The sequence below is a fragment of the Podarcis tiliguerta genome, assembly GCF_965153285.1.
Source record: "Podarcis tiliguerta genome assembly, chromosome: 9".
NCBI lineage: Eukaryota > Metazoa > Chordata > Lepidosauria > Squamata > Lacertidae > Podarcis > Podarcis tiliguerta.
The window spans coordinates 58423483-58439618 of NC_139542.1; the positions used below are offsets into that span (position 1 = coordinate 58423483).

At 39.1% G+C, this 16136-nt stretch overlaps 2 protein-coding genes across 6 annotated transcripts in view; one reads left to right on the top strand and one right to left on the bottom strand.

The window, feature by feature from the left end:
* Positions 1 to 9041, top strand: part of SLAIN2 (SLAIN motif family member 2) — a 35850-nt gene extending 26809 nt beyond the window's left edge. For 2 of the 4 annotated variants that reach the window (XM_083458236.1, XM_083458238.1), the window contains 3 exons: positions 786 to 863; positions 4329 to 4644; positions 6676 to 9041. In XM_083458236.1, coding sequence (XP_083314362.1) covers positions 786 to 863; positions 4329 to 4644; positions 6676 to 6742 — 461 coding nt within the window. In that variant the 3' untranslated portion in view covers positions 6743 to 9041. The remainder of the gene's footprint in view (positions 1 to 785; positions 864 to 4328; positions 4645 to 6675) is intronic. The other 2 variants (XM_083458237.1, XM_083458239.1) reach the window with 1 other exon arrangement.
* The window catches only part of LOC310685618 (uncharacterized protein), an 850221-nt gene that overhangs the window by 422102 nt on the left and 411983 nt on the right, over positions 1 to 16136 (bottom strand). The window lies entirely within an intron of this gene.

Below are 16136 nucleotides of genomic sequence, written 5' to 3' on the forward strand. Positions count from 1 at the left end.
TATTGTGTTGAATTCTCAGCCATACTTGAATGCTTTTCAAGCACTGATTTGCCTCTATGGTCCTCTCTATCTATGGCAGGCATTAGCTTACAAAGAGACCTTTTAGATACAGCAGCTGGCTTTAGATGACATTTTGTTGTTTGAGCTTGTTCCTGACTTTTCTTTATAGGTCAGAATTACAGTTTTTGATTAAAGCAGAAATACTAGCTTCAATAAGTGATCAGTCTTGGGTGAATTCCTGTGTATAAATATGCATATATATGTACATACATATTATGACACATTTTCCTTCAACTTCAGAAGAAAGAAGCTGTGTTCCTGAATTGACTATTTGGAGCTGAAATTTTGTGTCTTTTGTTGAGTTAAATGTGACCGTTGTGTTCTGAATTTAACCTTGCACTGATTTGGCTGTGGCATGTCTGGCTGGTGGTTTGTTTTCACTTCTGGGCGTGTGGATTATTTTTGCCTCCTTGGGCTTTGGCCTGCAAGAAACTCTTTGCCTGCTAAAACGCTTAACACAGTTTGTACCAAGAAGCATCTGACATTTACCTTTGCAATCCTTCTTAGTGTGGTGAGCATCACTTCTGTAAAGCAAAGCAAAGCACTCCTCCTCCTCCACTACTACTACTACTACTACTACTGGAGCCGTAACAGCTTTTGAAAACTGTTATGCTTTTTTTGCTTCCTGATTTTTCCTAGGTAGATAAGGTCCTAAAATCTTAAGTGAACTTTGAATTCATTATCTTCTCTCTTTAGACAGATATGACATGTCTTTGTTTCAACAGCTCTGCAAAGGCAGAAAAAAATGCCCCGTGTTGCCTTCAAAACCAAACAGCTACTTCCTACTCCAGCTACCAAAGGAGGTAAATTAGCTTACAGCCATTTAATGAAATCCAGTTAAATTCAGAAAATTGTTCCCTTGTGCTTAGACTTATGCAGTTGAAATAATGCAACTGGAGTCTAACAGCAAGTGCTTTTATTGGTGAATGTAATGGCATAAATGCTCCTTTATAGAACATTTCAGCATTGACTATTGGCTAGCTGTTGACTGTTGTGATCTTCCTTCATATGCTTCATATGAAAATAAATGCTAAGTTTTAGCAAGCTTTGATCTTAAAACTTATTATCAGCACTGCTTTAGGATTGCTTAAATACCTTAACTGATAAAATAATCAGTTGTGTTAGAATTTATCCTATGTTCTGCTTTAGAAGAATAAGAGTAGGTTATATTAAGTTGGGGCAAACTCATGTTTTCTAGGTTTAGAGATGGTGCCTATACCTTTGTTTTGGGCAATAGCACTGCCCACTGTCTTGGAGTTCTCAAAAGACTGGGTATGATTTTAAAGAACTCATTGATTACTCTTACCTCTTAATGGTTTTACAATTCAAGAAAAGTTAGTGCTAAGCTAAATTCTAAAGAGAACAGCTATTTAATTCAACTTGCCTTCTTCTTTATTTTAAAGTAGCAGGCATATTCAGAACAGTTCTAAGGTTGCCTAACACTCTCCAGATAGACCTTTAATTATTGGGTCCTTAGTTGTCATTTTTATTCAGTCTTCTTTGTAGCCTGTTTGGGATAGCTGAACCAAATTCTTCAAGCCTGGAAAACTTGGATACTTTTCAGAAATTAACAACTGCTCCTGGTTGAAGGTGGAGCTGTTGGTTTAGACTTAGGCAGATTATCTATCCCATTGTGTTGCCCTTAACTTCAATATTCTTTGTATAAAATCAGCACACATCATTTAAAACATCTGCTTAATACTTCGGTTCATAATACATAATTTCAAAATATAGCTTGCATTTGTCATTGCTAAATGAGATATTTTAAAGAACATTTTTTCTAAGTATTTTGAAGCAGAAACATTTGCCAAGTGCAGTGCATTTGCAGAATACACATGTAGCATTTTCAAAGAATTCTGCCTTACGTCTATTATTCATGTCATTTTGGTTTGGCTCCCTATTAAAAGTTCTTAATCTTAGCCAAATTATCTTTGGAGAGGCTTCTTCATGTTCATATTGCTATGACTAGGTGTGTAGAAAATTTTTGTGGGTACAGTGTAAAGCTAGTCAGTTCAGAATTTATGTGATTAGGTACAATAGTTTTTTGAAAGAATGATTTCTTTAGACGCAAGGTCTTGAAGCCCATTATCTCAGTTCTTTTTGTTCTTGGACCATAGCATTGTTCTAATTATTTACTGATATTTTGTGATACACTCAATAGCAGTCCAGACTATTTGATCATTCACAAAGCACATTTTGTCTCAGAATTTTATTTTGGACTTTCGGGCTTTCTGTGTCCTTACTCTTGAAACACCAGTCCTTTTTCTGCTTAGAATGGTTAATGGATCGATAACCTAAATGTCTTCTTCCACCTAAGTTCAACAATATGCTACTTCTGTGGCCCTATAAAATACCTCTAACAATCTCTTGCATTTGTTTTAGAATACTGTAAATTCCTTTTTAAAGCAGGAAATGACAAGTTTAGGTTGTGTGGCATACTTCACTGCAGTTATTTACAAGAAGCTATAATTCTCCTTTCCTTCTTATATCAGGATGTTGCTTGCTGATCAATACTCTGGGTGGGTCGGTCGGTAGACACAGATAGATTATACCTATAGGGCTAAGATTACGCAAGGTATTTATTCTCAACACACGTGTTGTTGTTTGTTACTACATATTCCTCCATTATTATTATTTTTGCAATGCTTGCCTTAAGTGAAGGGCCATTATTATGTCATATACGGGAGACCATTCAGTTTTGCCTTGAGATCATTAATATTGAAATGTATCAGTGTGGATAGTTTCTCTAGAAGCATGGATGTTCATAGATGTTTTGTAAGCAAAAGGCTTCTGTGTAATGGAATTAACTAGGCAGTCTATTAATAATTACATAAAGCTGGTCATAGTTTGGAGCTCAAACAAAGAAATTCTTTTTTGAGCCACATGCTTCCTCTTGTAAAGGACCTTTTGTTACAGCAAAATTCACAGCTGTGTGCAGTAAGTGGGCAGAGTGGGGTGTTGGAAACTGAAATATTGTATAAAGTGAGCTTGGATGGTCTTACTTTATAATTTGAATAGAAAGGACCAGGGAATCTAGTTTTTGTTTTATTTTAAAGGGTATGTGAGACTATAAGAATCTCCAAAAAAATTCATCTTCAGTTTTATTCATAAAGCTCATGTTATAAACATTGTTCAGTTGTTCCAAAAACCTTTTTCTGTAGCACACTGAAACTCCACCCATTATTTCATTACAGGTTCAAAGCCTTTTAAATCCTGCAATTACATTTGAGGTTTCTTGTACTTTTTTACTTTTCTTATTTAGGAGTTTTTGTAGTTATTGGTCTCTTCTGAAACAGCTCACTTGCTTTTGGCTTTTGGCTGCCTGGGGTGTTTGTTCATTGTCTGATCATTGGCTTGTTTTGTTCCATAATGCCACTGTGGAATGTTCCCCCAGAAACATGCCAATAAGGATTCTCTATACACCTTTATCTTTTCTCAAGATGCTGTAGCCTGTGTAGTTTGAGGGTCATGGGAGTTTTCAGAGCTTTAAGAGCAATTCAGACTTGGTTCTGATGTGCACAGTTATGTGAATTTAGATTCCAATAACTTCTAGTGTGAGTTTGTAGTATTATGTTTTTTTATTTATAAACCCTTCCTTCATCATATTGATTCCAGCATGTAGTCCACCTCTGTGAAACACAAGGTCTAGTCACGCTGTCTGTGAACTATAGTTATACTTCCTAGATTTCTTAAAGGAATAGCATCTTATATTGTCTGTGATTAAAACCTCCATTGCTTTTAACACTCAGACATTGCCTCATATTTATTGTATACTCCCTAATAAATGTATTTTCACAGTGTACAGAACAAGTTCAGTAGCAATGGGCATTTCTCATACTAAATGCATGTTTTTTAAAAATCTGCAGTGCATTACAAACTCGGCTAGGTTTGCTACATCATCTTATGAATAATTTGAATGAGAAGGACTGTATGCATAACACATATCTACCTCCAAAGAAAGTGTTGAAAATGGTCAGACCAAAATAGGCACAAAACTATTTCTCTGTCTGTTAGCATAACTGATGATAGGTGTCCATTTTTATACTGCCACACATCAAATGTCAATCTTCTTCAGTAGAACATTGTAAGTGTGTATACACAAAGTCTGACCTTATAAAAAGATGTCTAAAACATCAATACCTCTGTGTTGTGTTGTGTAAATCTATAGTACATTGCAGGTGCTGAAACAGTTTCTGCCTATTTTTTAAGCTGCCTTTTATTGTTTCTTCGCCACTGAAAATGACATTCTTGTTTTGATGATTTTCCAGTTCCTTCTCCCAGTAAATTCCGGTCCCCAGCAGCACCATCTCCTCTGGCTCTGAGGCAGCCGGTAAAAGCGTTTAGTAACCATGGACCTAGCTCTGCTGTTCCAGAAGCTGTCCAGCTTTCACATAGCAGCTCTTCACCAGGGCCTTTAGCAGCTCCCAATTCAGTCTCTCCAAGCCCAGCCAGCAGCATCAACAGTGCTACGCTTACAAGACCCGCAGGGACAACAGGGATGAGGAGTGGTTTGCCAAGACCTAGTGCCCCCTCCGCTGGGGGCATACCAGTGCCTCGTAGCAAACTTGCACAGCCTGTTCGCAGGTGAGTCTTGCTTTCATTTTAAGATTTCATACTGCAGAAGCAGTCTTCCGTAGAAGTGCTTGCATGTCTCGAACCCCAATAGTGTATACTTTGTGCTGTGCACTAATAGCAATCCCAGTTCTCATAGGGCTGTTTTTATGTAGTCAGAAAGGCACCACTGACCCGCAGGATAGAGGTATTTGCAGAGTATTGGGGGGTGGGAGGACAGGACCTAAAGACTGAGAATGAGCGTTCTCAATGGTCACAGAATGCTGGCTGAAGTGGGTTGGGCTATGGAAAACCAGGGAAAGGCATCTTTCAGGTAATCTGGTTGCAAGCCATTTAGAGCTTTATAGGTCAAAACTGTCACTTTGAATTGCACTCTCAATCTTAAGAGAATTGGCAACCAACGTGGGCAGTACAAAAGGGGAGGAATACGAGCATTAGATTTCACTCCCGTAAGAACCCCGTTGCAGCATTCTGAACTTGTCGAACTTTCTAAACTGTTTTCAAAGGCAGCCCTACCTCAAGATAAGAGATGACTAAGGAAGGGATCACTGTAGCAACATCAGGTGGATTCAGAAAGGCACGCAGCTCAGCTGGTGCACCCATCGTAATTGTACAAAGGAAGGCTAAAGCCTTAAAATCCAGATATAAAACTGGGTTGAAGACCCACCCCACCTGCAAACTGTGAATCCTGCCTTTTCTGTGGGAGTTCAGCCACTTTAAATGCTGGATGAACATCCAAACTGAAGCCTTTTGCTTTTGATCAGAAAACCCTGTTTTGCGTAGTAGTAGTAGTAGTAGTTGTTGTTTATTAATTGAATTTATATACTGCCCTATACCCGGAGTCACATAAAAAGATCACAGTACAGTGGTGCCTCGCAAGACGAAAAGAATCCGTTCCGCGGGTCTTTTCGTCTTGCGGTTTTTTCGTCTTGCGAAGCAAGCCCATTGACGGAGTAGCGCTATTAGCGGTTTTGCTGCTAAAATGCTTTTAGCAGCTTAGCGATTCAAAATAAGGGGTTTTGGAGCAAAAAAAAAAATTTATTTTTCATCTTGCGAAGCAAGCCCATAGGGAAATTCGTCCTGCGAAGCGCCTCTGCAAACGGAAAACCCTTTCGTCTTGCGGGTTTTCCGTCTTGCGAGGCATTCGTCTTGCGGGGCACCACTGTATATGAAATTAAAATAAAAGCAACAACCCACTAATACCTCCCCCCAAAAGGGCTACATTTTTAAAAGGTATGGGATGTTGATCAGGTCAACCAAAGCCATGGTTAAAAAGGAACGTTTTTGCTTGGTGCTTTAAGGTGTATAAATGGAGGCGCCAGGCAAACTTCCCTAGGGAGAGCATTCCACAGACAGAGAGCTATTGCAGGTCCCGTTTGCTAGCCCTCACTGAGTTCAGTATTAACACCAAGCATTTACTTCTTCTCTCTCAGTTGAATATAAGTTGCTTTTGAGCTAAAGAGGTTGCTGTTGCCACAATTAACTTCAACACAGAGGTACAGCCAAGCTTACGCTTTGTTATTTCCACTGGGCACAGCTCACCAGAAGCCACTCCATTGGAACTCTGGTGTTTTAATGCGGTTCTTGTTCATTTCAAGATAGCTTGCACAGCACAAAAGCCCCAGTAGAATGTGCTGTTTGTGGGTGGGTCAGTTTGGATTGATTTTGGTACTAGGTTAAATTTAAGAGAAAACAATTGGAGCAGTCTTTTCTGAAACCTGACCTACCTGAACAAAGTGAAATGAAAAAAAGATCAGGCAGTATTTATGATAATTGCCTTCCTGGATCAGGCTGAGATCTTATCTAGTCCAGCTTCTGTTCCCAATAGCAGCCAGCCAGATGTATCTGAAATGCTAAAACTAGTTTAAATGTTAATGTTGTCTGTTAGTTACTCTAAGCGTATATTGTTAAAAGTTGGGGATAACTTCTTAAATTGAACAAGAGTTGGTGCTAATACCTTCAGTGAACTGTAATTTTAAAGAAGCAGTTGCACTTGTATATTATGGTCTAAGACTTTCTTGGGAATGTATTTTTGTGTTTCAGAACATTGCCAGCTCCCAAAACCTATAGCAATGTGAAAGATGAGAGTTGGAAGGACGGCTGCTACTGAAGTGCAAAGCAACATTGTTCAGTAGGTACTCCTTCCCCAGGCTAAATGACAGATCAATATGCAGACTGATCAGATAAGACTTTGGGGGTTTGCAAATCCCCAGACCTCTGTCCTTAATTAGCACAAGCTGGCAGAGATTATAAAACAGCACTTTAATGACATTAACATCAGATACTTGGTGATCACTCAAATCACTTTTACATGAATCACTTTTCACCTCCGGAGCTTTCTCTCCTCTGCTACCTAAAAATTGTTATAAATGCTCTCATGGATACAGTGGTCAACATCTGGGCAAACACCTAACACAATGCCAAAGAAACATCTATCCTGAAAAACAGCATGTAAAATCGTAAAAATAAAATTAAAAATAAAATCTAAAACATCCATATGTGACTTGATTTGATTTAAGGAAAATAATTTTCTGGAGCTGTAGTATGTAAACATTAACATATTAATCAAAGGGGGGGGAGGGCTTGCCAAGTGCTACTGTGGTAGTGAAATCCTTTTAAACAATTGTGGAAGATTTGGATGGAGAAATTGCTGAGTCACAGCAGAACCATTTTATCTGGAGTCTCATTTGGGAGTGGTAGGGAAGCCATGTCATTGTTTAATCTTTTTGAGCAGTCTAGATGCAGCAGACCTCATATATCTGGGTTGGATAGGTTGCATCTTTTTATGTTGATTTCTTGACCCAAACTGGTTTTGTGTTGTTTCATTTGGATTGCCAAAAGGGCTTAGTATCAACTGTACAATCTTTCTAAACTTAGCAGTTCCTGGCTCAGGAAGATGGCCTTTGCTATCGCAAACGACATTTTGAAAAACACAGCTCACACTATTTTGAGAAGTCCTTTTTCAGATGAAATTTCCTTGAAAATGGAGAAATTGTCCATTAAAATCACACCTCAGTGCTTAACAGCCTGGAACTCGACTGAACATGCGTAGAGTTAACATAAAGAAAAGATGACTATGCACTTATGCCCTAGAGATACTAAGGAAATGAGTTGTACTGTTGATACCAAATGATTATATTCATGTGGGTAATGTTTCATGGTATGAGGGAGTTTTCTTTATCTTTTTTTAAAGAAAAAAAATGATTAGCTTCCTAAACTAATTCGTGTTTAATTGTAAATACTTCTTCCGAAGTTATTGCCCATGTTAGTATTTTAACTATGTACTTTGCCTTACACCTGTATTTTACATTGTTGGTAAGAGTTTAAAAAACGAAAACGAAAAAAAACAACCCAGCCATATATGTTTACAAAATATTTAGTTCCTCTAGTGGCTGTCAGACTAACCAATACTTATCACTATTTTTACTTGTTTGCAGGGTTCCCTGCTCAGTTAAAATACAAAACAAAACCCTGCTGCTATTGACACCCTATTTCCCTCCCTTCACACACATACATACCTTTAAAAAAAAAGTTTTTGTTTTTTGCTGCATTGAACGACTGAAGATGTGAAAACAGCAAGTTGGGAGCAGGTCCGTTGTAAATGTCTCTATGGATGGGGCAGTCTCTCAGTATGACATCCACTATGAGTCTGCAGCACTCATGAAGTACTTGTTAAAACAAGGCAGCCAGGATACTTTTTATGTAATGACTGAAGAATCCAACAGGCTCTGTTGGAATGTGTGGTAGGTTGCCTTTTAACTTCATTCATGCCTGCCTCATAATATGTGTGTTTTGAATTTTGCAGCAAATGGTAATTCATCCTAGAATTTCACAGTCCTCGGATTTTTAGTTTTCTTAGTTTAGTGGATTAAAAGCCATGCAACTTTTACTTGAATTGGATAAGTGAACAAGACAGGCTAGGACCAGATCTCTGATCCAGCAGTTTCGTAATCCGCGGGCAGTCTTTATTGGTTAAACAAGAGGCCCTTCATTTTGCCATGTTTAAGTCACGGGATTCTTACTGCAGGAATTTTTAGGATGCTGATTTCTAAAGACACATTATGGGAAGAAAGGTTTATGTACAGGTCCAAGTACCCAAAAAGATGGGGCATTCTTTCTGATTCTTGGATTAAACAGGTCTTATAAGTAGATTTCTTCACAATTCTTTCCAATGCTACTTTTTGTATACGATGGAATGATACGCACTGCGGATCATAAGCACAGTCTGGGAAGTGGAATTCATTTTAATTAAAAAATACTTCCCCTGATCTTTACATCCAGTTAAAAGTCTGCCTGGACGAAATCTACTGATCTGGTGTGTCTTCCGAAATCAAAGTAGCCAATAACCTGTGGAAAACCTGAGGCAGGATTAACAGTGTTGTACTGTTAATCCAACACATGTGATGTTGGGGGGGGGGGAGGCAAGGTACCAAAATATTTTAGGTAAAACTATCGGGCTTCATTTTTCAAACTTGGCTCTAATGAAGTAGATGTTGCAATCTTCTAATTTGTGCTTTTATTAGGAAAATGTTTATTTTATGTTGTTCAGAAATTCAGACGTTACCTTTTTAACCAAGGTGCATCACCTTATTTTATAAACCACTTTTTAAAAATCAAACTCAGCTGTTCAATCATTTTGAAGGTGTATTAAGTTCTGGAAACATCCTGCTGCTACATCATAATAAAATCCAGCAAATACAAATTCCTGAAAGAAGAAAACTGCCAGTTTACTAGGGGAGATTTTGTGCATTACCAGTTTATTTGATTACCAGGACATCCTAGGGCTTTATGTGTTTAGAGGTTTGGGTATATTGAAGAAGTGTGGAAACATGAATTTGATAAACTAGTGCCTATGATTTTCTTAATTTATGTTTGATAATAGTAGTAAGGGTTTTATGAATGTGGATTATTTTTAGTGCCAACAGCTCAGAATTGTTGTATGTATGTAGGCAGAAAAGAAAGGAATTCTGCTTCCAAAGTTATTTAATTTTTTTCTCAGTGTTTGAATGTTTTTGTAAGTGTTAATAAAAAAGTAAAAAAAATGGAAAAATATAAATATTCTTACCGCAGCATTCTTTGACTCTTTTTTAAAAATAAAATAAAATCTGTATATACAATTCAGCATTTGAAGTTTTGTTGAAGTTAATTTAATTACTCTGGTCATCTTCATTCTTTAGAGATGTACTTACTATTGGACATCTGTGATTTAGGGCTAAGCAGCAAAACAGGAGTAAAAACTTACAGGCCTACAGGGTTGCGCTTGTTCATTTTGCTGGTAGGACCAAATAGCTTTGTAGGAGGGATTTCCAGTGGGTAGGTTAAACTCCCTCTCCCTACTTGCCACTTTGGTCTTCTCCTAACTGTGTTTTATAAAAGCAAAGCATTGCAAATTCACATCAAAGAACTTGTATATGTTGTATCTGATTAAATTGGGGGGAAAGTTGCTGCTTTGCCGTGTGTGTGTGTGTGTGTGTGTGTTTCTATATAGGTGTGTGGGTAGGAGAAGCAATTCTACATGGCAGTGGTTCTTTTAACAAGAGAACACACATAGCTTTAGAACGACATCTACTGGCGATGTTTATCTTCCTTTCTGTGTAAAGAAAAAAAGGCCCACACATGGTTGCATGTCAGAATTAAGCAGGCAGATTCACATCTGCTTCCCTTATTCACCTAAACAGCTGCATTTGCCTTTGCCTATGCAGAGCTTGTTTCGATTCAAATATTCTTCCTCAATTGGTTAATGTTGTCACTTAAAAGTGTCTGTTTGAAATAGCCACTATGTGTCTGTGAAAATTAGATTGTGTCCAACTGAAACAGATGCTGATAATATTTGTAATGGTGCACTTTAAGCAATGCTAATTAGAACTCAAAGGCATTTCTGGTTAAATTACCAGCATTCAGTTGATTTGTTAACAGTCAAACATTTCAGTGTTTCCACATAGCTGCCCCAGAGGATTGCTTAGAAAAGGCAGCTCCTTTTGATTCTTCATTATTTGGAAAACTTGAGTGAAGGAAAATGTACAATCAGTAGTAACACTGCCAGCACAATACTTAGTTTCAGAAGATGGAAGAAGCAACAGTGAAAAATTCACATCTTCTTCCTACAATATGTTTGCAGCCAGAATATACCGTAAATATTGTGTTCCTTTTGTAGGCCTCATTTTAAGCAATACATTTACAGGAGAAGGAACCTTCAGTGAGAATGAACAATTTCAGCCAACAACAATTGTTTCTATTTTATCTGACTTCCATACCTCACAACCAGGCTAAAATCTTAATAGCATCTTGAAATATGGGTCCCCCCAACAAAATTTAAAATTCGGCTTTGTAATTCAGAATTTATGTGATGTGATTTAATTTTATTTGATTGGCCGGTTAATAAAAATTATTTTAATTATTTTTTTTAAACTTAAATAAAATCTTAATAGCAGGAAAAGAACCTTTATCAAATAGGCTTAACGACTGTAATCTGCAATGAGTGCTGGAGAAAGAACCATGCTGCTATGGGAATATACTACCATATGTGGTGGGGTTGCCCAAAGATTCAAGTTTTTGGGGGATAACTTGTGGGTGAAATGTAGCAAATTGTTTAACAAACAAAACTATACTATGCAAAAATGTTAATCTTTTTATTGGTAGCAGAAAGACAATAGTAAAGCACTGGATTTAAGAATAAAAGAATTGTAGAACTATGTCTGAAATAATTCACCAAGTGAAGAAACTAACCAGACCTTAAGATGTCTTGAGTATGAAGATGATTTTGTGGACCTGTAGATTTTCAGTGGGTGAAAAGATCGAAATTCTTCCCTCCACACATAGCACAATCTATTGGGGTGAAGGTAAGAACATTGTAGCCATCTCTGTCAAATCCTAATGTGTAATGTACCACATGGTACTGATTTAAGGGTTATAGGGAATTGTTTAATATATTTTAAAATGTGAACCTTTCACAGCCGCTGTTATACAGCACCATGTAAGCTATTGCCTGAAATGGGGCCTCGTAGCCCTTATCTTCTTCAGAAGTTCAGATGAAACTGCTGTGCTTCAGGTACAAAAAGTTCCAGGGTAAGTTAACCACCCTTTGCCATCTCTTCGGTAGTGCCTTTTCCTTCCCTGTACCTGTCCACAAATGTATATGCAGCTAAACCTAGCTACTCTATAATAGCCTTGCCTTTAACTCTGAGATAAGGCTTTCAACAACAGCTGCATTTCCCAGTTCACAAAATACAGATCCCTTGGGAATCTCCTCTGATGTTGGTCAACAGGTGACCATACTGCCTTCTGAAAATGCCATTATCTTATTTTCTCAGCACTTTTGTCTGATATTTAGTCACCAGAAGCATGTGTGTGTTCTGTGCCCCTTTGGAGCTACTGTAAGCTCATGCTTTGTCAATAAAGAATAAAACTACCAGCCATTTGTCCTCCTTGGGCTGAGTGTGCTCAGGACAACAGGGAACTTAACATCCCATTTGTTTTCATTGGGGGAAGACGCCTTATAATTCTGGCCTGCGTGGAGCTGTGTGCATCCAGGGATGCTTGCAAGTTCTTCAGTCAACAAAATAAGAAAAACGATGAACGTCAGCCTGCCAAAATCATCTTGGGCTGATAAAATGAGAGGACTAGAGAGCAGAAATGTAAAACAAGTGTTGCACACATACCCAGAGTTTGTCTAGAAGCTAAAGGGCTTGGGCAATATGAGCTCAAAACCGATGCTTAGATGTAAAGGCACTGCAAGTAGTTGTGTCACTGCACCTCAGTTTGCTGTTGCTTAAAAGGTGGTTGGGATGACAAGCAAGCTGGAGAATAGGCCACTTTGGGGCGTTAAAGTGCTATAGAAATGGTGAATCGAAACGCCACGGAAAATAGTTACGCATCTGTATAATATGGTATTAGTGGCCATGTGTTCCATTGGCAGTGACACATTGGCTATGATACATAGACATGAAAACAAGTGGCATGGATTTTGGAAAAAAAAAAAACCTGAAACTGTCTAAGGTGGCTGTTACGTACTGAAGTTCTCACCCTGGGCCAGCAGGGGGATACTGTAGATAGTTATGCAAATGAAGGATTGAAAGTGACGTTCAGTGATTGGATAGTTTTAGAAAGTTGCTACAGTAACGTCGTACTGGAGCTCTATATAAGCAGGCTGACAGAGCCCTTCAGCTCAGTTCTGTTCTGGCCTCTGAATAAACAAGAGCTGTTTGAAGAATCGCTGCGTCGTCTGATATGTTCACCCACAACCTAACAGTAGCCTTTGGCAGTTAATGAAAGAACGGAATGGGGGAGGGGGTTGAGATTACACTCGCACATTAATCTGTCTTTCTTTAAAGGAGTTGTGTAGTTTATGCACCCAGCAAAGATGTATGGGTCAGTTCACATTCAAACCATGCAACTTGTGACCTGTTTGTAGAGTTGCCAAGCAGAATGTTGGATGAATGTCCCAACAGTCTGCGGCAGTGGGGCCGGGTCAAGGCAAGGCCAATGGAGACAACTCTGACCCCTTCTAAACATGTTCCTTGATACAATATCATTTCAGGGCTTATATTAATTGCAGCTGAACAATTAAGGCAAGATGTCATGCATATTTACCAGGCAGAGAGACCCACTGAACACAAAGTAAATGCGCACAACAGCAGATGGTACGCTTGCTATATAAACCAATAATTGGCTTTGATTTTAGCACATGCTGTGAAATATTGCGCCGTATGCTTCAAGATTCACAACGTTTTAGAAATATTGTATCATGGGGATATAATGCAGCTTTTTGTTTTGCCATTGTAACCAGTTCTGTAGTAATAGTTCAACAGTTTGGTGCAGAACCAAAGGAGTTAATAGTAATTCCGGTGCATCTGAATCCACTGGAAAGCTCTTAGTGACATCAGCACTGTTACACATCCCAGCAAGCCTAACGTCCCTTGAGACTATTGTTATAATTTATTACTAGAAAGACAGGAGCAATTAAGGACAGAGTGCTGTATTTCTAAAGGAACAAAGGAATGGGAAAGGTTAGTCATAGCTCTCAGCAGTGAGGTCAAGAGGGAGCAGTCTGCAATGCTCTGATGCACTGAGTCAACATGTCAGGTAGTACATTGAATCCAGTGGCCATATGGCGGCTTTCCTTTTCAGGTGGAAAAAAGGACAGGCTCTTCCTTTCCCTTTGACATTTATGCAGAAATCTCTCATCTGAATGTCCTTTGTGTGCAGTACTGTTTTACCTTCATGCACAGGATATTGAGATGTTTTTGCCACACTGGTGCAGGAGACAAGAAACCCAGAAGAATGTAAAGGGAAATCTTTCGTGGGAACTTTTCTCTGTTTGGTGGCACTGTGGGTTAAACCACAGAGCCTAAGACTTGCCGATCAGAAGGTCGGCGGTTCGAATCTCCGTGATGGGGTGAGCTCCCGTTGCTCGGTCCCTGCTCCTGCCAACCTAGCAGTTCGAAAGCACGTCAAAGTGCAAGTAGATAAATAGGTACCGCTCCGGCGAGAAGGTAAACAGCGTTTCTGTGCGCTGCTCTGGTTCGCCAGAAGCGGCTTAGTCATGCTGGTCACGTGACCCGGAAGCTGTACGCCGGCTCCCTCAGCCAATAAAGCGAGATGAGCGCCGTAACCCCATAGTTGGCCACGACTGGACCTAATGGTCAGGGGTCCCTTTACCTTTAAGTGGCCCAGACCAACTAGGCTCAGTGATTGTAGCTGATGACCTAATCCAGGGGTGAGGAAACCTGCATCCCTCCAGATGTTGTGGATTTCAACTCCCTTCATCCCTGATCATTTGCTAGAGCAACTGATGAGAGAATCCAGCAACATCTGGGTGGCTGTAGGTTCCCCACTCCACCCCTGGATTTTAATCTGTTAGAACTATTTGACATGCTGGCTCCTGATAGAAGATGGATCGATGTGTCATCTTGAGCCAATAATGAGGCTATAGGTTTTGATGGCACCTGAGTGACATTTTATCATAATTAAGAGTGCAGTGATGGATTAAAGGTTTTCTCCAGAGCTCCATAACGTTTTGATCATAACTTCCCATTCCTGTTCATTCTTAACACAGATTTGCATTAGAACAAGGGTCATCAAGCTGTCTTCATAAATTCAAAGGGGGCGAGGGACAGCATTCTCTGGAGCTAGCCTTTTATTTTTATATAGCCGCAGTCACATGTTGCTTGCTGGCTCCTAGTCGAATCCAGATTTTTCACCTATTCTCCAGAATGCCTAGACCTTCTTAGAGAAGTGGAGTTTTTTAAGGGTGGGGGGAGAAAGAGGCCACCCTTATCTGCAAATAAATCTCATATAACATCTGCTCTCACAAACTCTGGTTTCAGTAGAGTTTAAGAGCATCTCACACTCCTCACTAGCTCTTGGCTTTTAATCCAATTCATACAGACATTAGTATAGAACCCTGCTTCACAACAACATTTTTGTACATGAAGATACCTTTGTAGAGGAGAATAAAAGTTGAATGTAATGTTGAACTGTACAATTATTTTTGCAACATAAATATATCAATTAGTATGGTTGACTCCTAGTTTTCCTGGGTGCAGATTATTTTCCTTTGGAAAAACTAATCTCTGAAGTCATCTTTAATAAAGAAGCAAATAAATATCCCCAATTGTAAGCTTTACAGTACGGAATAAGCAAGCAAATAAAAATAACTCAGATGAAATATTACTCGTCCCTACAGCCATATAATTCTGTTCTGAACATATGAACACAGAGATTCTGATGTTCATTTTATGGTATATTTGGCTTGTATACTCTCGTTCCATCTCTTTCCACATTAGGTACGTGTGTGCTTTGGGGAAGGACACAACAGAGGGAGCTATTGCTTTCCTTTTGTAATCTCTAGATTTCTGGTTGAGTTGCAGAGACTTCTTTGCTTCAGTTTTTCAGATGTTGGGCACTGTCTTGTGCATCAAGTGTCCATGTTGTATCTCCGCTCCCCTTGTTTTAAACTTTGCCAGAATAATGTGGCCACTTACTTTTACTTCAACAGCAGTGTCAGAATTATTTCCATCCGAGAGGTGCGTTATTAATCTCACAGGAACACACTACAATAATCAGCTTCCAAAAACAAAACCTGTAAAAGCACCACATTATCTTTACATCCTCTTTAGTTATACCTAAACTGCTGTTGCTTTTAGGTGAAATAATAATAATAATAATAATAATAATAATAATAATAATAATAATTTATTTGTACCCCGCCCATCTGGCTGGGTTTCCCCAGCCACTCTCGGCGGCTTCCAACAAAGATGAAAAATACACTAAAATGTCACATATTAAAAACTTCCCTGAACAGGGCTGCCTTCAGATGTCTTCTGAATGTCAGATAGTTGTTTATCGCTTTGACATCTGATGGGAGGGCATTCCACAGGGCGGGCGCCACTACCGAGAAGGCCCTCTGCCTGGTTCCCTGTAGCCTCATTTCTCGCAGTGAGGGAGCCACCAGAAGGCCCTCGGACCTGGACCTCAGTGTCCGGGCAGAACGATGGGGGTGGAGA